Source organism: Amblyraja radiata, chromosome 37 (genome assembly GCF_010909765.2).
Source record: "Amblyraja radiata isolate CabotCenter1 chromosome 37, sAmbRad1.1.pri, whole genome shotgun sequence".
Lineage (NCBI taxonomy): Eukaryota > Metazoa > Chordata > Chondrichthyes > Rajiformes > Rajidae > Amblyraja > Amblyraja radiata.
The window spans coordinates 5122444-5150302 of record NC_045992.1 but is presented as its reverse complement, the minus strand read 5'-3'; the positions used below and the strand labels follow the sequence as shown (position 1 = coordinate 5150302).

The 27859-nt window shown below is 43.0% G+C and overlaps 1 protein-coding gene across 1 annotated transcript; it reads left to right on the top strand.

Moving 5' to 3' along the window:
* Window positions 1-11254: 11254 nt before the first annotated feature.
* On the top strand, window positions 11255-25623 carry LOC116966583 (elongation of very long chain fatty acids protein 5-like). Its single transcript, XM_033012988.1, has 3 exons — window positions 11255-11320; window positions 14810-14980; window positions 23897-25623. The coding sequence occupies exons 2-3, from the start codon at window positions 14819-14821 to the stop codon at window positions 24449-24451; spliced, it is 717 nt and encodes a 238-aa protein (XP_032868879.1). The 5' UTR covers window positions 11255-11320; window positions 14810-14818; the 3' UTR covers window positions 24452-25623.
* Window positions 25624-27859: the final 2236 nt, after the last annotated feature.

Here is a 27859-nt window from a genome sequence, read left to right as displayed (position 1 = left end):
CCTGCAGTGAGGAGTCGCCCCAGATGTGTAGATTGAATAATTGAATTGAATTGAATAAATGTTATTAGCCAAGTATGTACACATACAAGGAATTTGCCTTGGTGCTCCGCGCGCAAGTAACAACGTGACAAATGGCATACAGTAGACAATTAAAAATAAAACATTATATTTGATACATGTGAAGAATGGAATAAAATACCAGAGCACAAGGAGGCTGCAGCCGTTTGCTTGTTGAGTAGAGCTACTGCCTGTGGGAAAAAGTTGTTTTTATGTCTGACAGTCCGGAGTCGCCTTCCAGAGGGAAGTGCTTCAAGGAGTTTGTGGCCAGGGTGAGAGGTGTGAGAGATGATCTTACCCGCTCGCTTCCTGGCCCTTGCAGTGTACAGTTCGTTGATGGGGGGGATGGTTGCAGCCAACAACCTTCTCAGCTGATCGAACGATGCGCTGCAGACTCCGGATGTCATGCTTGGTGGCTGAGCCAACCAGACCATGATGGAGAAGGTGAGGACACATTCTCCAATGGCAGTATAAATGGCAGTATAGATGACACACTCTATGATGGCACAACCTATTGCCCACACCTCAGTCTGAAGAAAGGTCTCGACCCAAACATCACCCATACCCTCTCTCCAAAGAGTGCCTGTCCCGATGAGTTACTCCAGCATTTTGTGTCTACCACATTGCCCACACCAGCTGATTAGTGATCAGCCAACATGGTATGGGTTGATTCATGTGTAAGAAGGAACTGCAGATGCCGGTTTACACCAAAGGATAGGCACAAAATGCTGGAGTAACTCAGCGGGTCAGGCAGCATCTCTGGAGAAAAGGAACAGGTGACGTTTCGGCTCTGGACCCTTCTTCAGACTAGTCTTTGATCAATTCAGGTTAGCTGGTAAACCCTTTTCACAGAGGTGGCTGTTTCTGAACCCATACGAGACCATGTTATTCTTGTTCTCTTGACTGTTCTAATTGTCAGGAACTCCTGCAAGAGGCTGCGTCAGGCCCAGGGTTTCTTGCTTCCTCTCTCTGAAACCCACTTCCTAAAATATTGTTTTCAGGAAGCTCTTGTTCTTCAGTACATGGTCACAGCCTGAGACTGCTCAAGCGATGAAATCAATGGCAAATTAAGAATATGATATCCACATTGGAATCATATTATCCCACTCATCATATTAACACCCAGTCATGGAGTTGTATTGACCCACAATCATATTAAGCCTTTGTAAAGCTGTAAATGCAGTATTCAATCACTACCACTTTGTTCTTTTGATGGGCCTACGCCATAGCACAATTGTGGTTGATGTGCTTGGAACACATTTGCAGCCATGTATACGAGATGCCCTCGTATATGACATGCACAGAATGTGGCCTCAGGATTAAAGGATGTTCATTTACGAAGGAAATGAGGAGGCATTTATTTTGTCAGAGGGTGGTGAATCTGTGGAATTCTTTGCCACTGAAGGCTGTGGAGGCCAAGTCAATAGATATTTTTAAGGCAGAGATAGATAGATTCTTGTTTAGAACTGGTGTCGGGGGTTATGGGGAGAAGGCAGGAGAATGCGGTTCAGAGAAAGAGAGATAGATCAGCCATAATTGAATTGTGGAGTAGATTTGATTGGCCGAATGGCCTAATTCTGCTGATTCTATCACATGACCTTGTATATAGATCATTTCTAATCGTTCAAACACAAATGTCATTGCTTTATCTTATTTCATGGTTAGAAATTGATTCGTTATGCTTAGTTTAGAGATGCAGCGCAGAAATAGGCCCATCGGCCCACCGAGTCTGCACCGACTAGTGATCCCCATTCACTAGCAATACCCTACACACTAGGGACAATCTACAATTTTTACCAAAGCCAATTAACTCACAAACCTGTACGTCTTTGGAGTGTGGGAGGAAACCAGAGCATCCTGAAAGAAACCCACGCGGTTATGGGGAGAATGCACAAACTCTGCACAGACAGCATCCGTAGTTGGGTTCGAACCCATGTTTCTGGCGCTGTAAGGCAGCAAGTCTATCGCTGCGCCACTGAGAGAAAAATGCATCAAACATTTAGACATCTCCACGTTCTTCCTTCAATGCATTTGAACTGCATTAGTGGGTGACTTTGGGCTTGGGTTCTTAATTAAACAGCTTGTACTTTTTGTCTTCAGTCTGGGCCATGAGAATTATGCTCCGAATCACTGTGTATGTAGCAAAATATTTCACATTCAATTTTGATTGGCAGTGGTCTCACTCGTTAATAAAAAATAATATTTGACCAAGTCATCAGCTGTGTGTCTTGACAGAGTAGACTTGATGGGCTGAATGGCCTAATTCTATTCCTATCACATGATCTTATGGATATAAGAATTTGGATACCACCACTGCCAAATTTGTGAGTATACAATAGAGTCCATCAAAAGCAGAATAATTTATAAATAAAGATATGATCTTGGGGCCTTGACTAGATTGTTAAAACTGTAGCCACTTAAGAGTAAAATCAGCAGGAAAATGGTTAGTTCATTTTGTAGAACAAGGTATGATGGATGTGAGGATCAAGGTCCAAATGTCATTTCTAAATAGAAAAGAGCCTGTACATGTTTGACTTGCGTGTTAATGGATTAAAGATAACTCTGGAGTGATTTCATTGGGAAATGAGATGTGAAGCACTCGCATAATTAAATGTGTCGGGAGCAGGCAGTTTGCATTTTTTCAATGCATCATTTGTTGGGTCTCTCTTCATCAGCACTCGAGGAATTCAGGAGCACAGTGCCACAAGATAATAGACTTCCTCATCGAGACTAGCCACCCAGTGCTGTTCACTTTCATGAACCTGGTATGAGTGAAGTGGAATATGAGCGTTGGTGGGCATGTGTAAACTGAAGATATTTTCTTCAGCGTCGTTCTTAGCTGATCCTTCTCAGCCTCCACCCCATTATCCAAAAAACCCCCCGAGCAGAATCAGGCCATTCAGCCCATCGAGTCTGCCTTGCCATTTGATGATGGTTGATTTATTTTTCCCTCTTGACCCCATTCTCTTGCCTTTCCTCCATAATCTTCTATACCTTTATTAATCAAGTACCTATCAATCTCCATTTTAAAAATACCCAATGACTTGATCTCCACTGCCGCCTGTGGCAATGAATTCCACAGATTCACTACCCTGTGGCTGAAGAAATTGTTCCTCATCATCATTCAACTTTGAGGCAGTTTCCTCTGGTCCAGGACTCCATTCTATCTCGGCCTTTAAGTTGCAATCAGGTCCCCCTCGTCGTTCTAAACTCATGTTGCTCTGTTATGCTGCCACTTCTCATCCATCAAAACACCAGCAGGTGCAGGCCCAGAGCCATCAAACGCTCCTATATATAAACCCAATCATATCTGGGATCATTCTCATGACTTCCTCTGGACCCTTTCCAACACCAGCATATCCTTCATCAGATATGGGGCCCAAAACTGCTCACAATATTCTAATTGTGGCCCGACCAGCACCTTATAAAGCTTAGCATGACATCCTTCTTGTTATGTTCCACTCATCGCAAAATAAATGGCACGATGGCGCAGCGGTAGAGTTGCTGCCTTGCGGCGCCGGAGACCCGTGTTCAATCCCGACCACGGGTGCTGTCTGCACGGAGTTTGTACGTTCTCCCCGTGACCTGCGTGAGTTTTCTCCGAGATCTTCCTTTTCCTCCCACACGTGCAGGTTTATAGGTTAATTGGCTTGGTATAAATGTAAATTGTCCCTAGTGTGTGTGTGTGTAGGATGGTGTTAATGTGCGGGGATCACTGGTCGGTGCGGACGCAGCGGGCCAAAGGGCCTGGTTCCGTGCTGTATCTATAAACTAAACTAAACTAAAACTATATGCTAACATTGCATTTTCGTCCCTTACAACCGACTCAACCTTCAAATTAACCGTTCGGGAATCGCGCACCAGAACTCACAAGTCCCATTGCACCTTCGATTTCTGAATCCTCTCCCCACTTCAATTATCTGGTCTGTTCCCATTGGGGTTTTAAATAAGGTATTTGGTGATAGAGCGTGACATATAACAGCATTCATGAAATGAATGAGAATCAGAAGGTTTATGAGATTTGATGAAGAGCCTTTGACTTTAAACATTAAAGGGCCAGTCCCACTGGGCATCATTTGCGCGTCACGCAGATGGTGCTCGAAGATTTTGTACATCCCAAAATCCTGGGGCGCCGCGCACAACCGCGCCTCACAGTCTATGTCACCATGCGCGCATAATGCGCATCACGTGACTACCTCTGTGCCACCATGACACTCATTGCAAAGGTTTTTTGTTCCAGGAAACTTTCTCTTTGCTGAACCTAAAGTCAAAGTCGCTGCTGCCTCAAAAAGGCTGGCAGTATCATCAAAGACCCACACCATCCTGGCCACACACTCATCTCCCTGCTACCTTCAGGTAGAAGGTACAGAAGCCTGAAGACTGCAACAACCAGGTTCAGGAATAGCTGCTTCCCCAAAGCCATCAAGCTATTAAACCTGGCTCGGACAAAACTCTGAACATTAATAACCCATTATCTGTTATTTGCACTTTATCAATTTATTTATTCATGTGTTTTGTAGTCAATGCCTACTATGTTCTGTGTGCTGAAGCAAAGCAAGAATTTCATTGTCCTATCAGGGACACATGACAATAAACTCACTTGAACTTGAACCTTCTCCTCTTGAATTATCTACTCCATCATAGCCCTATCCTGTCTCCCCTCCCCTCCCAACTTTCTTGCTTGTGTTGAATATTTCTCCGTTTTGAGGAGCAATCATCAACCTGAAAGGGAAAGTAAACCCAATTAATCAATTTTGCTGCATGTTTTACATTATTGAATTATCAATATCTTTGACAAAGTGGAAATGAAGGAGATAATGTTGTCAGATTGAAGATCTGTGTATATATGTCCATGGAATTAATTGTTAGTCCTCACTGAAATATTGTTCTGTCATCAGCAATATATTTTAAATTTCAAATATTTTATTCATAATTTATACGTAATTACAATCAATTCAATTATTTCTCTGTGTGTTCATTACACCATCAATTCAATGGGCAATAGACAATAGGCCTTCAAGCCGAATGGCCTAATCCTTCAATACATTCTCTGACAATGCATCAATGCCACTCATTGTTCCTCTTAAACAAGGTGTCTGTTGAACAAAACACAATGCTGGTGGAACTCAAGAGGGTCAACCAACATCTGTGGGGGAAATGGGCGTTTCGGTTGCGACTCTTCTTTGAAAGAAGAATCCCGACCTGAAATGTCATCTGTCCATTCCCTCCGCAGATGTTGCCTGACCCACTGAGTTCACGTTATAGGAGTAGAATTAGACCATCAGACCCATCGAGTCCACTCCGCGATTCAATCATGACTGATCTCTGCCTCCTGATCCCATTTTCCTGCCTTCTCCCCATAACCCTTGACATCCATTCTAATCAAGAATCGATCGATCTGCCTTAAAAATATCCACTGACTTGGCCTCCGCAGCCCTCTGTGACAATGAGTTCCACAGATTAACTGTTCAAGAAGGAACTGCAGATGCTGGAAAATTGAAGGTAGACAAAATTGCTGGAGAAACTCAGCGGGTACGGCAGCATCTATGGAGCGAAGGAAATAGGTCTGAAGAAGGGTTTCGGCCCGAAACGTTGCCTATTTCCATAGCTCCACAGAAGCTGCCGTACCCGCTGCGTTTCTCCAGCAATTTTGCCTACCTTCCACAGATTAACTACTCTCTGACTAAAGAGGTTCCTCCTCACCTCCTTTTTAAAAGACCGCCCTTTAATTCTGAGGCTGATCTCAGTTCCTCCAGCACTTTGCGTCTTGCTTAAGATTCCAACATCTGCAGTTCCTTGCATCTGCATCTGGGAGGCATTTCGAGCGGCTTTAAGTTAACAGATGTCAACCACAGCAGACAAGCAGATGTGTACACAGTTGGGTGATCTGGAGTGCCACAGTTTTACATATTTTTAATGGGAATCCATGGCGGATCTCTGGGAGCAGGTTCCTTTATAATCCCTCTTCTATCAATGTTGTTCACCAACATTGAGAGTTCACAGTGTGCATTTCACAAGGTCTGTAGCTTGCAATGTCAAGTTAACCTTCCACTTGCTAAACATTGGAACCAGTCAGTTAATGATTACATCAGTGGATCTCTGAAATACCAGCTCTATTTTTCGTACTGCTTGCTTGTCAGTGTTATGTGGCTTTTCTCTGTGACCTGTGGGAATCTCCCTGGCCACCTCCATGGAAGAAGAGGCAGGCGTGTTCAATGCAGTGAGAGTAAGGGAAAGATAAAAGTATTTCAAGAAGTGGATCCAGTCTTGAAGGACATTACAGTCAAAAGACCCAAGAAGTGAATGCATTTTTTATTGGTTTTGAGGTCAAAAGAACAACTTGAACTGCATTTAGTTAAATAGATATCAACTGTAGCTGATAAGCTGATATTTACACAGTGGATTGTTGTAGTTAGCTTATCTGAAAATGCCACAGTCTTACATATTTTTCTGAAATGGGAACCCATTTCTAACAATCCACAAAAGATAAACATGGAAGGAATGCTAAAAATGGTTTCCAAGTACAGAGAGGCAGAAAATTGCTGTTTAGTAGCTAGAAAGCAGAAGCAGTAGGTCATTTAGCCCACATCTTTCTGCACCACTCTGTACAGTTAAGGCTGAGCTTTTACTTTCGTGCACTAATCTCATAGTTCTTAATTCCCTTAATATTGATGTATTGAATGATACAGCATGGAAACAGACCCTTCGGCCCACTGAGTCCATCGCTCACCTGTTCATACCAATATTATGTTTTCCCACTTTTTCATCTGCTCCCTACGTACTGGGGGTAATTTACTGAGGCCAATTAACCTACAAACCCGCATGTCTTTGGATTGTGGGAGGATAGATAGATTAGCCATGATTGAATGTCGGACGTAGTAGACTCGATGGGCCGAATGGCCTTATTCTGCTGCTAGGACTTATGAAATCGGAGCACCCAGTGGAAACCCACACAGTCACGTACAAACTCCACACAAACTGCACCAGAGGTCAGGATCGAACCCGAGTCGAGGCTGTGAGGCAGCAGCTCTACTAGCTGTCTTTGATATACTTAGGACCTGAGCCTTCATTCCATTTTGCATAGATATGAATTACAAAGCCCTCCATCTAAAGAAGCATATTTTTCTTGGTCCTGAATGGCCGAACTGATCTTGGACTGTGATCCCTTCAGCCAGCTTAATAATTCTCCTTTCAAGCTCTGTTAGATTTGTATACATTTCGATGAAATTGCCTCTCATTCTTCTAAACCCAAGACTTGAGGACTGTTTACAGATTTGTCTTAAATCATTTGCTGAACAGGTAATGACAGAGCTTTTCTTAAAATAAATGTGTGAAGAAGTGGCCACAAGATGTCAGTTGTGAGCCTGGTAGGTATATAATTGAATAACAAGAGTTCAACAGGGTTAAATTGGTTGCAATGTGGCTGCGCTAACTGATGGTCTAAACCAGTGATCGTAAGCACTTAGTCATCTATTCGCTGGAGTTGTGTAAGAAGGAACTACAGATGCTGGTTTAAACCAAAGATAGATACAAAATGCTGGAGTAACTCAGCGGGACAGGCAGCATCTCTGGAGAGAAGGAATGGGTGACATTTCGGGTCGAGACCACATTCCCTTTGTTCTATTTTCACACCTTACACTTCCTTATCTTTGCAACTCCCTCTCGCCTGACATAAGTCTGAGGAACGGTCTCAACCTGAAAAGTCACCCATTCTTTCTTTCCAGAGATGCTGCCTGTCCCGCTGAGTTACTCCAGCATTTTGTGTCTAAACCAGCATCTGCAGTTCCTTCGGACACAAAGCTAAAATTAAGCTGATGAGTTCAGTCAATGATGGACAGGGGGCTCCAAATCCAAATGCTGCAACTACAGAGGAAACAACATTCTTTTTTGGATTCCAAATATCCTTCGGTAACGGTTTTTAAGATTTTGACTTCCCTTGGGTATGTTTTGATTAAAGATAAGCTTGATATAAGCGGGGAGAAAAGCCTAAACCAGTGCATCTTAGATGGTGAAGTGTTGAAAAGTGCAATGTTCTGAGGGTAATGGGTGCTTTTCATAAATCTCTGAAGATTCAGCAAGTTATTAATAAAACAATTGGTGTTTTGGCCTCCACTACAAAAAGGTTTGACTACAAGAGTCGATACGTCTTGCTCTAAGTCCCACAGAGTAGGTCCCAGTGAGAAGGCCACTCAGCCCTTCGAGCCAGCACCGCCATTCAATGTGATCATGGCTTGCAGGGTAGATGCAGGGATTATGTTTTACTTGGCTGCGGTGTCTAGAACCAAGGGTCAATCATAAACCTCGGGACGAGGCATCTTTGTCGGTATAATAATAATAATAATGGATAGGATTTATATAGCGCCTTTCTAATACTCAAGGCGCTTTACATCGCATTATTCATTCACTCCTCAGTCACACTTGGTGGTGGTAAGCTACTTCTGTAGCCACAGCTGCCCTGGGGCAGACTGACGGAAGCGTGGCTGCCAATCTGCGCCTACGGCCCTTCCGACCACCACCAATCACTCACACACATTCACACACTGGCAAAGGTGGGTGAAGTGTCTTGCCCAAGGACACAACGACAGTATGCATTCCAAGCGGGATTCGAACCGGCTACCTTCCGGTTGCCAGCCGAACACTTAGCCCATTGTGCCATCTGTCGTCCCAATGTATGGACGAATTGGGTCGAAGGGCCTGTCTCTGTGTGACTCTGACTCACTCAAAATAAGGGGCAGCTATAGAGCATGGAAGTGAGAAGTAACTTGTTGAGACTTTAGAGATACAACGTGGAAACTGGCCCTTCGGCCCACCGAGTCTGCTGACCAGTGATCACCTCATACATTAGCACTATCGTACACACTCGGGTCAATTTACAGGTTCTGGGAGCCAATTAACCTACAAACCTGTACATCTTTGGAGTGTGGGAGCAAACCAGAGCACCCAGAGAAAACCCACGCGGTCATAGGGAGAACGTACACACTCTGTATACATAGCAGCTGTAGTCGGGATCAAACCTGGGTCGCTGGTGCTGTAAGGCAGTGACTATCGTGGCAGCACTGTGATGCCCCTTGTTCTGCTGGAAGGTTGTAGGTCTGATGTTCTATGGCCATCAGGGCAATGCAGGCTCAGTCTCTCGTAATATACTTGGGACAGAGATTGGGATTAAGGGAATTGAAGAATGTGTGGTTAGTGCAGGAACATGGTGCTGAACTAAAAGATCAGCATTATCTTGTCAATGTAGGAACAGGCATGAGGGGCTGAGTGGCCTCCTCTATTTGTTATGCTCTTAATATACGATCTTGCATATTTCTTTATTTGAGACTTATGTGATGCAAGGACTTTCACTGGCACCTTATTATCAGCCTCATCGAAAATCGCACAACCTATGACTGTAATAAAAGGCTATGCACGGCAGCCTCTGGGAAAATCTTTGAAGAGCCATTATAATGTGCCAGTCCAGTGAGCTTAATTATCTTCCAATAATTCTTACATCTGTGCATGTCTAAAACTGAAATTAAATCACACAACCGCTGTGTATTTTACTGGTATTTTATGTACTTAGCCGACCAAGTATTATTCTCAAACAGAAAACTTGTTAGCTAAACCCAATCCATTAGTAATGCCCTGGTAATTGGAAATGGTTACAGTGCATTGCCTTATTTCAAAAACACAATAACCCAGTCCTGCCGTATATTCAGACCTAATGCTGAGTGAGACACAGGAGTCTTAGTGTCTGCCCCAGCATAGCATAAAATACTCAGGAAAGACAAGACTTGGTAAGGTGCGCCAAGGCTAACTGGTGTTATACTTTTTAACTAACCTTTTTAACCTGGCATGAGATGGGAGGACTTAATCATTGAGTCACACAGCATGGAAACAGGCCCTTCGGCCCAACATGTCCATGCTGTCCATGTTGGCATTCTGGGCTGAGTTGATGGGAAGGAAAGAAATAGCACTTGCATTGAAAATATTCATTAACTTAAAATTAATTTGCAGTATATTACCAAATTATTTTGTTGCAAAGGCTTTTCACGACACCTCAGTACACGTGACAATAAACCAAACTAAACAATAATATCTGATCATTTGGGAATTCCAATGGTTTGGCATTTGACTCACAAGATGGTGTTTCCCTTACGCCCTCAAATTGACAGAGCCCCACATCCTTGCAGCTCACCCTTATCCTTCCCTCCTTTGAAACTTACTGGATTTACTGGCAAACTTAAGATACCATTCATTCGCCATTCATTCATCATCGTTGAAAACATTAGCGACGCAGTGGTGTTGGTTTCCAACGGGAACGGTGACGGACGCACCACGCATCTCTGTCCTCCAGTTCCTGCGGACTTCCGCCGCTGGAAGTATAGGATTTTGGTGTGTGTGTGTGTGTGTGTGTGCTTTATCATCGTTCCTTACAATGCCGTGTACGACAGTGATCGCAACTTCTACTGAAGTGTGGATGGCCGTTGGCTCGCTAGAAGCTCATCCCGCCCTTTGGCAGGTCTTGTTTATGGTCCTGCTGGGGGTCCACAGCCCTCCTCCTTCGGGAAGCCAAGTGGTACACACATCCCAGTATACATTGATGGTGCTGAAATAGAGGTGGTCGAAAGCTTCAAGTTCTTCATAACTATTACCAGCAATTTGTCGTTGACCAGTCACATCAAAGCAATGGCAAAGAAACGCCTCTAGTTCCTCAAAGCTTGGGATGTTCGACATGTCCCCAACAACCCTCACCAACTTCTGCAGATATGCGGGTGAAAGCATTTTTTATTGGGATGCATCACAGCATGGTTTAGGGACAGCGACATCCAAGACTGCAAAAACTATTGCAGAGAGTTGTGGATATAGTCCACACCGCCCTCCCTTTCATAGACTCCATCTACATAGACTTCACACTGCCTCGACAAAGCCAGTAGTGTAATCAAGGACCAGTCTCACCTCTGTCACCCTCTCTTCTCCCCTCTCCAATCAGGCAATCATGTATAGTCTAGTTTACATGTATTGTAATCATGTATAGATTTTTCTTTGACTAAATACCATGCAAGCAAAGGCTTTTCATGAACCTCGGTAGTTTTTCAGAAGCAACCGAGAAGTTTTCGGCAATTGAATTTACATTTTTTCATTTGAAAATGTAGCTTAATGAAACACATTTACTGTTGTGGCCTTACCTTGTACTCCTCTTCCTCCACAGATTTGACCAAAGGACTTTAAGGAGGTGCTTTCAGACTTGGGGACTTATGCAACTTATCATATAAAGCACAAGGTAACTAGAAAGAAGGGATCAAAAAATATATAATGGTGAAGAAAATCGTGGTGCAGCAGTAGAGTTGCTGCCGAACAGCACCAGAGACCCGCGTTCGATCCTGGCCATGGGTGCTGTCTGTACGGAGTTTAGACGTTCTCCTTGGGACCACGTGGGTTTTCACTGAGGTCTTCAGTTCCCTCACAGACTCCAAAGACGTAGAGTTTTGATATAATAATAATAATAAATTTTATTTAATGGGCGCCTTTCAGACATCTCAAGGACACCTTACATAGATCAATAGGAATAAAAACATATAATCAGAATAAAATAAGTAATAAAGACATCACACAAATTAAAAACAGAATTCAGTCCAAAAACAGAAAATCAAAAACACAGTGTGAAGAGAGAGCAGCGGCAGCCAAAGCGCGCCAGCGTCCACTCTCTCTTCACGGCAGCCATCTTGGAGGTTAATTGGAGGTAAAGATTGTAAAATTGTTCCAGTGTGTCGGATAGTGCGAGTGTACGGGGTGATCGCTGGTGCGCACGGACTCGGTGGGCCAAAGGGCCTAAACTAAACTAAAGAAGGAGGAATTTAAGCTTTCTCTTTGAGTAAGGCCTGCTGTTTGATTGTAAATTCTGACAATTCACTCTAATTCACCTCTAATCTACAGCCAGTTCTTGAAAAAGGAACTATAATTGGGTCCAGTTAATCCACAAAGGTACAAGATGAATCCTGCAACATCATCTTTGGTGTCTTAATAAACAGGAAACTGAATACTGTAACCCTAACCGCAGTGTTGCTGTACGATCAGGTGGGGCTGTGTAGAACATTAGGATTTTGATGCAGGATCTGATAGTGTAGGAAGGAACCGCAGATGCCGATTTAAATCGAAGAAAGACACGAAAAGCTGGAGTAACTCAGCGGGACAGTCAGCATCTCTGGAGAAAAGTAATAGGTGACGTTTCGGGTGAAGACTCTTCTTCAGATTGAGAGTTGGGGAAAGGGAAATGAGAAATATAGAAAGTGATGTAGAGAGATGTAGAACAACTGAATGAAAGATATGCAAAAACGTACGATGATAAAGGAAGCTGGCCATTGTTAGGTGTGGCCTCGGTGAACACGAGCACAGACAACGAGACCCAACAAGTAAGTAAGTAAGTAAGTAAACTTTATTTATATAGCACATTTTAAGTCAATTTGCATTGACCCCAAAGTGCTTCACATAATTTAAATAATAAGTTCCATTGCAAACCATAGAAAAAGGTTTAAAAAAAAAAAAAAATGAATAAAAATGAACACAACATATTACAGAGTTCAACACAAACATCCCCCCACAGCAGAATCAAAACATTTCCACTGTGGGGGAAAGGCACCAGAAAGTTAAGTCCTCTTCCTCTGTGAAACACCCGAGGTCAGGGCCCATCTGTGGCCGTGCAGCCAGTCCGATGATTTTCAGGGCCCTCTTGCCGTAAAGATGAAACATCGGCGTCGGGTGAAACATTCCTCAGCGGCTTGGAAAAGTCTGGAGCGGTTGTCCCCTCCCCGGAGACCGGAGACCGCGGCACTCGTAGTCCTCCGGCCGCGCCGGCTGGAGCTCCGACCCCGGCGAACTCGATCCCTGGCTCTGCAGCGCTCCAAATCCGAATCCAGCGCCGCCCGCGGCCGAACGCCCGCAGCCACAGCTCCGCGATGTTGGAAGTCGGCGACCAAAGCGCTCCGGAGCTTACCGCACGGCGACCCGGTAGGCATTGCCCGCTCCTTGTTGGTATCCCAGCGCTGCGCCACCGCCGCCGAAGCTGTAGTCCCAGCCGGTCCCGACAGGAAAACGCCGCTCCACTTTCGGTGGTAGGCCGCGAGGACAGGGCGAAGAAACAGCACGGAGGGATGCTGCCTCTCCGACCAGGTAGGGGACTAAGAATAAAGTTTCCCCCTTCCCCACCACCACCCCCCACATAGAAGACCTCCACTAACATAAAATAAAATAAAGAAAGGTGTAGAGGCGGACTGCGGGCAGGCTGCCATACACAGATGGCGCCCACTCCCGCACATCCGCCATCTTGATAAACAAGACGACTTTGAAGCTGGTACGACTTGGACGGGCGAGGGATGGAGAGAGGGGGAGATGCAAGGTTTACTTGAAGTTGGAGCAATCAATATTCAAACCACTGGGTTGTAAGATGTCCAAATGAAATATGAGATGCTGTTCCTCCAATTTATGTTTCGACTCTGACAATGGGGGAGGCCTGGGTCAGAATGGTCAATGAGGGAAGGGGAATTAAAGTGTTTGGGAACTGGGAGATCAGGTAGGTCCAGTCAGACTGAGCAGAGGTGTTCAGCGAAACGATCGCTCAGTCTACGTTTGGTCTCGCCGATGTATATGAGTCCACACCTTGAACAACGGATACAGCAGATGAGGTTGGAGGAGGTGCAAGTGAACCTCTGCCTAACCTGAAAGGATTGCCTCGACCTGAAACATCATCTATTCCTTTTCTCCACAGATGCTGTTTGACCCGCTGTGTTACTCCAGCTTTTTGTGTCTTATCTTCATGATCTGATACTGCTGGGGATAACAACTAAAACTTCCAATTCACAACGCTGGTGACTGGGGTGCAACTTGTAGAGCCATTGCCTCACTGTTCCAAAGGCCCAGTTTGAATCCTGCCTCTGTGGAGTTTGCATGTTCTCCCTCTTATTGTGTGGGTTTACTCAGGGAGCTCCATTTTCTCCCTCATCGCAAAGACGTGCGGATTAGGGGATTGATTGGCCAGTGTAAATATAGGTGGTAGAATCTGGGGATTGATGGGAAGGTGGGTGAGGATGGAATTAAAACAAAAATAAAGCATTGTAAATGCAATCAGTCTGCAGGAGGATCCCAACCCAAAATGTCACCTAATCATGTTATCCAGAGATGATGCTTGACCCACTGAATTACTCCAGCACTTTGTGTCCTTTTGCATAAACTAACATCTGCAGTTCTATGTTTCAACATATAGGAAAAACTCAGTAGGTCTGGCCGTATTCATTGGAAGATTCTGACGAAGGGTCTCGACCCGAAACGTCACCCATTCCTTCTCTCCAGAGATGCTGCTGGTCACGCTGAGTTAAGGGCCTGTCCCACTTTCCCGATCTGCTCACGAATTCTCCCGAGTTTTCCCCTTGATTCAAACTCGGAGAATGTTTGTAACGGGTCCGTAAGAGTTCGTAGATATATCGTAGTGGCTCGTTACGCTAGCCGTAGGCACTCGGGGCATCAGGTAAGTCGGGACGTTTTTTCATCCCGCTGAAAAATGTCCACGAGTAAATAAATAGTCGGGATGACTCGTAAAGTGAAACAGGCCCTTAAATCTAGCATTTTGTGTCTGGCTTCATTGAAAGAGACATAGGTTTGAGCCACAAAGTGATTTTTATGGGATGAACGTAAATTGTCAGCATCAACCTGGTTGGCCGAAGGGTCTGCTTATGTGTTTTTATGTCTCTGATGCTCATTGTTTGCATTTGATTTTCAGCATCTTGCCATGGAGAATATGCAGACTGTTAGTCCGGAGCCGACCACCAGAGGGAGCTTCTTAATTCTGGCCCTGAATTTACCGTCCATGCCACTGGCTTGCCTTTACCTGGCGATCATTTTCTTCTCATCATACTGGCAGAAGTACTCCAAACCCCTGGAGATGCGGAAGGTGAGAACGTTGCTTGCTCATTATCCCACCTCCAGCAGTCCCGCCTAGTTCACAGTCGTGTCTGTCCCATCCTCTCAGCAATGGAAAACAAGTTAATTTAATTTGGTCATATTTTACGGACCGGCCTTCTGATGAAATGACAGCCAGAAATGTGATTTGCAAAAACAATTATTTTACAGTCAGTCACAGGAAACATTGATGGAATATATTTGTTGCACTCTTGAACAATTCATAAATTGAACATTCTTTGCTTTCGCACACCACACATTGTCTTTGTTGGATCATCTCTCTACAGCTGTTATAAATTGCATAGTATCTTTCGCTTGTTGAATGAGTAACCTTGTGGCCACTGTTCAATCCCAGTTGTTGGCCAAACTGTGAAAGCAACTGCAAATCTTCGTGCGTCCGCTGCCCCGGCATTTCTGACAAGTGGAACAAATTGTTCCCCTGGTGACTCATTGAGGGAGTAAAAGGCAAACTGCTGGGGGAACTCAACGGGTCAAGCAGCATCTGTAGAGGCAGGGGGACAAAGAGAAAATGAAGAACTGCAGGTGCTGGTTTATACCAAAGATAGTCACAAAGTGATGGAGTAACTCAGCAGGTCAGGCAGCATCTCTGGAGAAATCGGATGGGTGTCATTTCAGGTCGGGACTCTTCCTCAGACTACTAAGAGTCTGAGGAAGGGTCAAGACCTGATACATCACCCATCCTTTTTCTCCAGTGAGGCTGCCTGACCTGCTGAGTTACTCCAGCACCTTTTGTCAATTTGAGGCAGAGGGATAGGCAGGCTTGATGCAGGGTCCTGACCTGAAATGATGACTGTTCCCTCTGCCTCTGCACATGCTGTTTGACTGCTGAGATCCTCCAGCAGTTAGTTTCCAGCACCTGCATTCTCTCTCAAGTTCAAGTTCGCATTTATTGTCACTAAACCAACTAAGATACAGTGAAATTTGAGTTGCCATACAGCCCATGCTAGTGAAAAGCAACAATATCATTTACCACAATGTAACATAGACATCTGCCACAGTGGAATCCACATTCCTCACTGTGATGGAAGGCACTAAAGTTCAGTCATCTTCCTCCTTTGTTCACCCGTGGTGGTCAAAGCTGTTGATCCCTCGGCAGTCGCCGCTGCTGACGGTCCGATGTCCGAAGTCCTTGCGTCGGGATGATGGAAACTCCGGCGTCGGGACGTAACCGGGGCATGCAGCTCCCGAGTCGGCCTCTTCTTACCGGCCTTTAAATTGCCCCTGGTATGTAGCGAGTGGATGAGAAAGTAGGATAACATAGAACTAGTACGATGGTCGGGTGATCGATGGTTGGAATGGACTTTGTGGGCCAAATGGTGTGTTTAAATGCTCTACCTTTCAATCAGTTAAGACATTCAAGCAGGTATTTTAGTCGAGGTGTTAAAACAATTCCCATCTTGCCTCTCAGACTCACAAGGGATTGCCTGGTACTGTAAAATAAAAAAGCTCCAGTATTTTAATAACTGCCCCTTGACTTGTCATTTAATGTTAGCTGATCATTATCACATGACCATGAGAGAGCGGTGCACAAATTGGCGACAATGTTTCCTCATTACATCAATGACTGCACTTTGGAAGAAGGTTATGGACTGATAGATACTTGGGGATTTCCTGAGATGGTTAAAAAGTGCCATTTAGTGCGAAATATTTCACCCCACATCGACGGTGTTAGCTGTTTGCTTTCACAAGTAAATATCTCTAATCCGCTGAGTTACAAATTTCAAACTCTGAGCAAGTCTACTTTTTTGACATCTATTCCAGCATTAAGTAAGAATTGTTACCACTGCATTATTCATCGCAGCTGTGCCAGTGATTACTTTAAAACTTGACCTGTTTTATATTAAACTTTATTTAAAAGTGTATTAGGATTAGCATTCCTAGGACTGACTGTTTTCCTTTTAATTATTATCCCTGCTGTTATATTTGACAAAAAGCACTCCTGTATGCTGTTTATATGCCTATTTGCTATTTTCCCACTTGGGTAATAATGTACATGAATGATTCATGCCTAACATACATAATGCATAATTAAATCACCGTTTGATGGAGTGGAATTTATTAATTGTGAAGACACATGTGTTTCTGTAATACACTAATTTATTTCGATAGTTTTTATTGCTACATTGCTCACTCAGCTGTAATCAGCTACTCTGAGTTACTAAGTAGCAGTTGCACACTGTTGTAACAAATGATCTGCAGGAACAAGCTAAATACAGACAGGGACTGTTAATATACGCATTGGAGTAATACGTTTTTTTAAGAAAACTTATCAAATTAATTACAGTAATGGTGGCAACTTGATCATTTGTCCTTGGTTGTCAAAAGTAAATTTTGATGGATTAACAAGGCTGATAGATTGCAGATTGTGGGTGGAATTTGTGTCAATTATAAATAATGGGTTGTGTTAACAGTGCGAGTAGCAATGGAAGCACTTATATCAATTAGCAATCTTATTTTGCTTTTAGCCAACTGATGAACAATAAATGAATTTTTTATATTTATATCTTCCACGCTAAATGATGTGGTCCCTGTCAGGATGGTTGGGTGCCAGTGTGTGACGGCTTTGTCAGTTATGGTTTTGTTTTGTGGTATCAGGTACTGAGGTGGAAATGTTCTATATATTGTGTGTCTGAGATGATTTTGCTGGAAAGAAAAGCATGGAAGGGTGACTGTTTTAAACCAGTGTGTCCCCCAGTGGCTGTGTATAAAATTACCACCCACTCTACCCCAGACCAGAAGATAGACACAAAAAAGCTGGAGTAACTCTGCGGGTCAGGCAGCATCTTTGGAGAAAAGGAATAGGTGATGTTTCAGGTCGAGACCCTTCTTCAGACGCCGTACTTCAGATCATCATTAAATCAGCTGGTCTTCACTATCAGGCAACACTAAATGGGCTACAATTGTCCTCTAAACCCACAATAAGAATAACTGAAGATAGACACAAAATTCTGGAGTAACTCAGCGGGTCAGGCAACATCTCTGGAGAGACGGAATGGGTGACGTTTAGGGTCGAGACCCTTAAACTGAAATTGGTTTTTGACCATGAATTTCATGAATGTTGCTTGAAAGTAAGGACAGGGGTGATGACGGCCTTAATGCCCCACGCGCCTGCTCCACTGTATGTTGTGACGTTCATGTACTTGATGAATAGCAAACCTGGGCAAGTTACCAAAGGAGCGCGGGGTGCTTTGTGAAATCTTCCAGCAGAACACTGCAAACTCAGCAGTAAAACAAAACCGCCAACAACAAAAAACCCTGGACAAAATTGCAGTGCTATAAATTTTAAAATAGGATGGTTAGAGGTCAACTTTTCCGGGAATTGCTGCCCATGTGAGCCTGTAAAATATTCGGTAATACATCTTGAGTGCATGTTCAGATGGAAGTAAATAATTGTTGCCTCTAAATTATATTAATTATAACTTGAAGCATCATAAAAATAATACAGCGAATAGCGTTCAACGAATAGAATACGATGTTTTATCACATGCATTTGATTTGTAGGGCAGGCAAATTCAGCTCGATATAATATTTATCGATAAGTATGCAATATTTTACAGATATAACATTTATTGAGTGGTGTGCAATATTTAACAGTGCAGCCTTTTAACATGGACCATGAAACAATTAGATTATGAGAGTGATATCCGTGTCCCCTCTGATGGACTGCGAGCTGACCTTTAATAAGAAAGTAGCTGTTAATTATCAAAAATGCAATCATTAGTCTAGCTTTTAATGTGACAAAGCTGAACTTAAACTTGCCACTTCAAGGTTTTAACATACTAGAAAGTGTGCTTTGAATTTTTTTTTAAAAAGACAAAATCTATGCTTGTTGTTGATTTATTTTTGGTTCATTTGCTTAAGAGTTTGTCATCTATTGTGGCTTTTAACTAAACGTGAGGGACCCAGATGCAATGTAATAAAAAAAACTGGAAATGCACGGTTCACACTACAGGCAAATAAACATTTGGCTTCATTCCACTCCCTGGTAGTTCACTTGCCTCGCCATGTCATTTTCTCCCTTACCTCTTTCTCTCGGTTTTTTTTTTCCCTTTTATATTTATATGGTTTTAGATGCTGAGTAATAAAGCAGTAAATCTGGTGTCATTTCCTAGCCACAGACGTTACATGTTTATGAATGGCTGGCAGACACTCGTAAACCACACAGTGTGTTACACAGTCCGATAGAGAGATATAAACATTTGACATTGGCCATCTTGTCGAAATCTGTTTGATAAATTCAGCCTTCTCCAAAAAATCTTTTTCCTGGGGCTATTGATTTCAGAAGGGTACCAGAATATGATGCATTTACTGAGTTAGTATTGGACTCAATGTTACATAGTTATATTGTTAACGGCTCCCATGCCTCTCGTACACTTAAAAAATAGTTTAATTTTAGACTTTAATAATGTTGTGGCAATGTGTTTCTTTTGTTCCGTTTCTAAACAACAGTCACATTTGATTTATTTCTAATGTGCTGTTTAGAATAATACCATCCATTTTATAAGTCTGAGCTGCAGCCCGCATGGTGAGCATTTTTTTCCCCCACTGTAATAAATGTTATCGAGAAAATTATAATGTTGAATATTACATGTGTAAAATAAGTGGATTATATTAAAACATAGGAGTTTGATGTTTTTGGATAGTCTGAATAATTTGAAATTCAAATGCAGTAGCAATGGACTGCAGTGTCATTGGACACATTGTGAAGGTTGATACCTCTAGGCCACCATGATGAAGTAATTTTTCTCCTTCTGAGCTGCTGCTCCTGCATCTTACAGGAGAGAGTAGGTAGACAAATAACCTGCTTGTCCAGTCTGTCACCGTCACTCAATAGCTCGACATGGAGAGAAGCCTCTGCTTGCATTTTCCATCTGACCCTCTCTCTGTAACTCACATCTCCAGATCTGACCGAACAAAGATACCGAGCGGTAGCCGTCTTGTTGAGTCTCATTGTCCCTAACTCGTTCTCACCTGGGCCACAGCTAACAATGGCCTGTTCCCTTTATCATCTTTACTTTTTTGGCATATCTTTCATTCATTTGTTCTATATTTCTATATAACCGTCAATACCTCTCATTTCCCTCTCCCCTGACTCTCAGTCTGAAGAAGGGTCTCGACCCAAAACGTCACCTATTCCTTTCCTCCAGAGATGCTGCCTGTCCCGCTGAGTTACTCCAGCTTTTTGTGTCTATCTTCGGATTCAACCAGCATCTGCAGTTCCTTCCTACACATTTTAGCTACTCTGTGAACTCAGTGTGTTGAATGTGGCAGGGGTGTGGCATGCTGAACCATGTAACAATTGGTGACATGTCGTTGCACCAATTAACACTGCAACAGGATAGCTCCAGCCATCCTGGTTCAATCCTCATCTCCAGTTCTGTCTATGTGGAGTCCGCATGTCCCCCCCTTTGACTTGTGGGTTGCCCCTGGGTACTCCACTTTCCTCCCACATCCCAGACACATTTGGGTAGGCTCATGTAATTTAATTCCTAGTGCAATTGGATGATAGAGAATATATGAGTCTGAAGAAGGGTTTCGGACCGAAACGTTGCCCATTCCTTCTCTTCAGAGATGCTGCCTCACCCGCTGAGTTACTCCAGCATTTTATATCAACAGCCAATTAACCTACATACCTACACATCTTTGAAATGTGGGGGGGAAAAACTGCGGAGTAAATCCACGCCGTCACGGGGAGAACGTACAAACTCCATACAGACAGCACCCGAGGTCAGGATCAAACCGGGGTCTCTGGCTCCATGAGGCAGCAACTCTACCGCTGTGCCACCGTGCCACCCCTGTTAGCGGAAGATCAGTGGGCAAATAGTAATGGCACCGATAATGGTACTTGAGAGCTGGCATACACTTCGTAGACTGAATGGCCTTGTATCATAAGGAAATATGATTAGTTTGTTCAGATGTTGGTGGAAGAGTTGAGGCTCCCAGTGGCTGAAAGGTTAAAAATAATTTAAGAGCGCGTTGTTGGCTCTGCCATCCATTAGCAAGCCCAGACACTCTGTGTTTGCCAGCTGAACTCCCATTGAATAGCGGGCTTAAACACATTGCTAGTGAGCTGCTCCAATGTAAATCTGAAAGATCTTCAACCTGAAACATCAAACCTGCCTTCCCCTCGGCCCGAAACGTTGCCTATTTCCTTCGCTCCATAGATGCTGCTGCACCCGCTAAGTTTCTCCAGCAATTTTGTCTACCTTCGGTTCTCCAGCATCTGCAGTTCCTTCTTGAACACCCTGTCCTATAATCCCGCTTTGTATGAAATTTCTGGCTACTAGTTATTCTGATGGCAAAGGAGAGGGGTATTAATCGGAGCAGGAGTTGCTTCTGTTTACTGTGTTTGATTTGGGGGCAATGTATTTTCCTCAAGCATACTCCATACCCATAGAATGACAGAGGAGGAACACACAAAACCAGGCAATTATAGTTTTTCAGTTGGAGCCATGACCAATATATTAGCCATTTAAGGATTAATAATTGATACCAAATCATTAATAATTTAAGATCAATTTCCAACATTAATTGCATTCTAATTAGATACTATTAGCTTTAATAGCATTGACTTGAATATATATCCCCACACATTTTACTGTGCTCTGAACTCTGATTTTGAAAGACAAATATTACATTTTGGATTCTTAGTGTAGAAATAGATTGAAAATGCTGTTGCTTTATCCTTTTTAAGATATGGGATAAATAGGTTTCTGGCCCTGTTAAACATTGTGGAGGAGAATGCTGCTTGAATGTGTTATGGGTCTGTCAGCTGTGACACCTTTGATTCCAAAAGAAATATAGTGAGTTATGTGCAATCCTACTTTTAGCCTCATTATAATCTAATTACTTTGTCATCATCCTATGGTACTCAGAGTGGTATTACTGAAATGTCGATGTATCATTTTTCAACTTTTCCGCTGATTTTTGCAAGCTAATAGGGCATGGAGTAGTCCGAAATATCCAGCAGGCACAGGGAACTACAGATGCTAAGAGTCAAGATTGTTTAGTTGTCAAATATACCAAAAATGGAACAATGAAATCCTTACTTGCAGCAGCTGATTTACAAAAATTAGTCACAAAGTGCTGGAGTAACTCAGCAGGTCAGACAGCATCTCTGCAGAACATGGATAGGTGACATTTTGGTTGGGGTCGAAATTCTTCATCCGAAATATCCAGACTGTGTTCCACACTGACAATGACTCCTCAATGGGGAAATCAACTTGGATGAAGTTTCCCAACCTGTGGAAAAAACTCAATGACAGATGTGATTACGCTGGCCTCTTTTTGTTTCTTTTGTCAACTTGTGTCAATGTAACATGGATGTGTACTCTTCTGTACCTGACTATTCTGATTTGGAGGTGGATGCTATTGAACAAGGTGAGGTACAGTGGAAGTGGTGACACTGAACACCGAGGGAAGCTTGTTTGATGGGACTTGATTAGAAGTTTGCAGATGAGTGCCCTGGAAGTGTATTAATTTTGCATGCGAATTTTGCTCATGCCACGCAAAGGCTGCGTAAATCCTCCGTGAGCTTCCATCGTAGCCACAATATGTTAAAGTGCCCAATGCTGCAGTATATCTGCTGCTCGCTAGATGTTGCTTCCTGACAGCTATTGCAGCCCCTGGAGAGCCCTAATTTATTACCCCGATGCTTTCGCTCCCTGTAATGGATATGATATTACAGGAGATTGCATTATTGTTGTTATCTGGAGGTCACCGTGACTTTGTCCCGTGGCAAGAAAATAACTCAGCGCAGCCTTCTCTACAGCGAGCTTCTAGTGAGGCCTGAGAAGGATGGTACACCCCAAGCTAGCTGAGTGAGGTGGTGTGTGCTGTTGTATAAGGATCTGCGGGGCTGAACAAGTCGGATTGCTTTTAACAAAAACAAAACAGGCAATGTGGTTGTGTGATGGTCAGTACCACGGCCTTATAGTTCCAGCGAGCCGAGTTCAATCCTGACCTTGGGGTCTTCAGAGCAGGTGTGAGGGTGTTGCACTTTGGGAGGTTGAATGTAAGGAGAAAGTATAGATGGAGAAACGAGGAACTGCAGCGTTTGAGTGTAGTTTATTGTCACATATACCGAGGTACAGTGAACAGGTTTTGTGGCATTCTAACCAGTCAGCGGAAAGATAATACGGGATTACGATCGAGCCATCCACCAAAGAAAGGTACAAAATACTGGAGTAACTCAGCAGGTCAGGCAGCATTCCATTAAATATCCCCTTCCATGGCTTAAAAATGCTTCTAATTTCCATTCAGACCTTTGCCGATGCTTTGTAGTCTGTGTCTTTTCCCCCTTTGTATTAGTGTTTGAATGCCTCCTTGAAACCTCTGCTAATTGTCAAGGAGACTTTTCAATCACATTTGTTGGTGATTTTGAACAAAGTATGACATCCGACTATTGAGCGCTTAAATTTCAGTCTTGTAGCTGTGCAGAAGTGTCAAATCTCCAGCATGAGAAGAGAGAATTTAAAAAAAGGCAATTAACCATTTGAAGCAGAACCACATTCTTTACCTAAAACATATTGGTTCTGAATCCAAAATATTAATCTGTGCAACACAGCAAACCTTTTTGGTCACATCTTTGAGTTCTATCTGAATTAAAACTGTATAAAAGATGAGGGAGTTTGTGGCAGCAAAAATGGTCGCACTTGATGCTCAAAGTAAAATAACAGATAAAAGCCTCTGGTTAAATAATTTATGCGTTTAAATCCAAAAGTCTAGTTTGTGTTCAATCCCAAATGCATTTTTGTAATTACGTTGCTGAGAGCTAAATGAATTCAATTTTCTTAGGTAATGTCATTTGTTATGTTGAGCAGAATGTGATTTGAATAGTTGCTGCTCACAAGTTCTTGTAATTGTCTGTGTTTGTTAAATTCTGCAGATCCTATTAGTCTACAACATGGCCTGTAGCATCATGAGCCTGTACGCCACTTTCCTCTTTGTGCAAGGCCTCAGCGTGGCAGATTCCATCTTTCAGAAGGAGTTTTTTCCAAAACTGCAGCATGCCTACTTCATTTACTGGCTGGTCAAAAACGTGGAGCTGCTCGATACGGTCTTCATGATCTTGAGGCATCGGAACCGTCAGATCTCGTTCCTTCACGTCTACCATCACTGCAGTATGTTGCTTCTGAGTGACCTGTGCTATCATTACTACCCCTGGCCAGCCATAGCCCCTTACCTCCTCTTCAATTCATTTATCCACATCTTCTTGTATTTTTACTACGGCCAGAGTGCTGTGAATCCATCACAGCGACCCACATGGAAGATAAGATTGACACAGCTGCAAATCCTCCAGTTTGTTATGGACGTGGTTCTTGCAACATGGGGCTATCTCTTTCATGGATTTTGCATTTATGCGATCTTGTATGGTTTAACAATGCTAAGTCTTTTCTCAAACTTTTACTTCAAAGCTTTTAATTCAAAAAAAGCTACATAAATATGTCTCTAATTCAGAAAAAAATAATTAAATATTATTTTTCCTGTCAATGAACTGAATGAGCTGGGATTAATTGTTTAATACATTATGTTTTTTGGTTAAAAAGTCCACAAGATCCATTGGGAATCAAAGATCGTGAGTCAATATTATAACTATTAAGTATTGGACACTTTATTTTAAAGTTTGGCATGTAAAGTGTGTTTATTATTGGTTTTATAGTTATGTAAATCCTCAATGATCGGCAGGGATTTTATCGTTTCAGAACCAAATTACAAGCATCAATCAACACTATTTAAAAAAACTATCAATCCCTGCCACAGATAGCAAGCCTTACTATCCAATCAGTCTCAATGCAAACTACTGTAGGTACATTTTTAATGTGGATATAGATGCATCTTGAGATGTGTGCAGTATCACTGTGGGATTCAAGGAGAGAAATTGGTTCGAATTAGTTGAGAACATGAAGAGATGAGCAAGGGTACGATGGGATATGAGGCACAACTAAATAGGAGCCGGTTTGTGTTTTGGAATTATCTCCCTGGAAGGGAGGTGGTAAAAATGTAAACTGAGTTTCCAGAAGGGATTGGATGGAAATTAAAGGGAAAATAATGTTCAAGGCAATGGAGAAATTGCCCCCATGGGCAATGGGGACATTTGGGATTGTCCAAAAAGGACTACCATAGACTGCTGGGACCCTCTGACCGGTAATTATTTTTAACCATAATTCATTAATTTTGTACTTTGGAGGAAAAACATGTAACCTCTCAATGCCATGTGTTGGGTTTGTTCATTGCACATTGCTGCATCCATCCTGACACAGAAGACAGGCACACAATGCTGGAGTAACTCAGCGGAACAGGCAGCATTTCTGGATAGAAGGAATGGGTGACGTTTTGGATCGAGAGCTTTCTTCAGAATCAGTCCCTACACAGCCAGGCCTGCCCAACTGAGCCCAAGGTAGGATGAGCAAATTCACCATGTCTTGTGGAACGGTTCGTCAATTGTGGCAGGTTACCTCTCGAATTCCCGGGGTTATTGCCAGGCCAACACAGGGGCACATGGTTTTACGATTCACTGCTTTAATACATTGCTGAATTGTATAAATGGTACACACAGTTTATTTTTGCATTTGAAGCATTAAAAAAATTAAAATATTTTCGGATATTAAGAAATTTAATTCTGTGTTTTTGCTTTGGTGTGAGTGTTTTGTTGCTAATTGGGGTCGTTTGATTTGACCTTTCTTGTTGCAATCACTGCTATTTCATTTAAATTAAAAAAAATATCTGACAAGAATACACTTATGGCAACACTGGTAAAATTATCAAATAGAGTCTGTTATGATTCTCAAATGCATGTGCATTGGGCGGCACAGTGGCGCAGCGGTAGAATTGCTGCCTTACAGCGCCAGGGTCCCAAGTTCAATCCTGACTACGGATGCTGTCTGTACGGAGTATGTGTGTTCTCCCCGTGACCGTATAGGTTTTCTCCGGGTGCTCCGGTTTCCTCCCACACTCCAAAGACGTACAGGTTTGTAGGTTAATTGGTTTCAGTAAAATTGTAAATTGTCCCTAGTGTGTAGGGTAGTGCTAGTGTACGGGGGTCACTTGTCGGCGTGTTATTGTTTCCAGTTGCCTGCCACTTCATTGCTCCAACCCACTTCCACCTTGACCTCCATCTAAACTCTTGCAATGAAACCCAAGACAAGCTTGTGGAACAACGCCTCATCATTCATCACGGCACATTGCAGCCTCCCGGACTCAATGTTCCGTTCTCCAACTTTAGATAACATATACATCTTAACTTGGTTAATCTTTGGACTACACAGTTGATGTTGAATTGTGATATTAAGAAAAAAATTGCTTTTCATGCTATTCCCATAGGAATAATGAAACATTTTAAATTTTGGATGCAGTTAGATGCTAAATTTATTACTGATAAATGAAGCAAGCACGACATCCGGAGGCGGCAGCGAATCGTCCGATCAACTGAGAAATTTGGTGGCTGCAACCTTCCCCCCATTGACGAACTGTACACTGCAAGGGCCAGGAAGCGAGTGGGTAAGATCATCTATGATCCTGGCCACAAACTCTTTGAATCACTTCCCACTGGAAGGCAACTCCGGACTGTCAAACCACCACAGCCAGACATAAAAACAGCTTTTTTTCTATGAGCAGTAGCTCTACTCAATAACCAAAAGTCTGTAGCCTCCTTTTGCTCTGGTATTTTATTTCATTCACACGTTTAAATTATAATGTTTTATTATTATTGTTTAATGTTTTATGTGTCATTCTTAATTGTTACTGTGTGAGGTGTTGTTACTTGTGAGCGGAGCACCAAGGCAAATTCATTGTATGTGTACATACTTGGCCAATAAACTTATTCATTCATTCATAATCGGTTGTGATATTTATAGAAAGTATAATTCTTGGAGGTATTGGGCTCCTAGTATTAACTTCTTTTATTTCCAGAATACTCTTGAAAATAGTAATTTTAATGTGAAGATCGATCTCAAGTAGATCAACTCTCATTTTAGGTTCAACACTGAACAAGGAGTTAGACACCAGGCAGTTGGAGTAACTTTGCGAGTCAGGCAGCATCTTCGGGAAAATAGGAACAGGTGATGTTTTGGGTCGCATAAGGAATAGGAGTGGAATTAGGCCATTTGGCCTATCAAGTCTACTCTGCCATTCAATCATGGCTGATCTATCTCTCCCTCCTAATCCCATTCTCCTGCCTTCTCCCCATAACCTCCAACACCTGTACTAATCAAGAATCCATCTCTGCCTCCATAGCCTTCTGTGGGAAAGAATCCCACAGATTAACCACCCTCTGACTAAAGAAATTTCTCCTCATTACCTTCCTAAAAGAACGTCCTTTAATTCTGAGGCTATGACCTCTAGTCCTGGATTCTCCCACTGGTGGAAACATCCTCTCCACATCCACTCTATCCAAGCCTTTCACTATTCTGTATGTTTCAATGAGGTCGCCCCTCTTTCTTCTAAACTCCAGCGAGTACCAGCCCAGTGCTGACAAACGCTCATCATAGGTTAGAAACATAGAAAATAGGAGTAGGCCATTCGGCCCTTCGAGCCTGCACCGCCATTCAATATGATCATGGCTGATCTTCCAACTCAGTATCCTGTACCTGCCTTCTCTCCATACCCCCTGATCCCTTTAGCCACAAGGGCCACATCTAACTCCCTCTTAAATATAGCCAATGAACTGGCCTCAACTACCTTCTGTGGCAGAGAATTCCAGAGATTCACCACTCTCTGTGTGAAAAATGTTTTTCTCATCTCAGTCCTAAAAGATTCCCCCTTATCCTTAAACTGTGACCCCTTGTTCTGGACTTCCCCAACATCGGGAACAATCTTCCTGCATCTAGCCTGTCCAACCCCTTAAGAATAT

What these genes read in the sequence shown, in the direction of transcription:
- LOC116966583 (XM_033012988.1), top strand. Translation starts at nt 14,819, where the DNA reads ATGGAGAATATGCAGACTGTTAGTCCGGAGCCGACCACCAGAGGGAGC. An exon ending in AACCCCTGGAGATGCGGAAG is followed by an intron (nt 14,981 to 23,896) that starts GTGAGAACGTTG and finishes TAAATTCTGCAG; the next exon opens with ATCCTATTAGTCTACAACAT.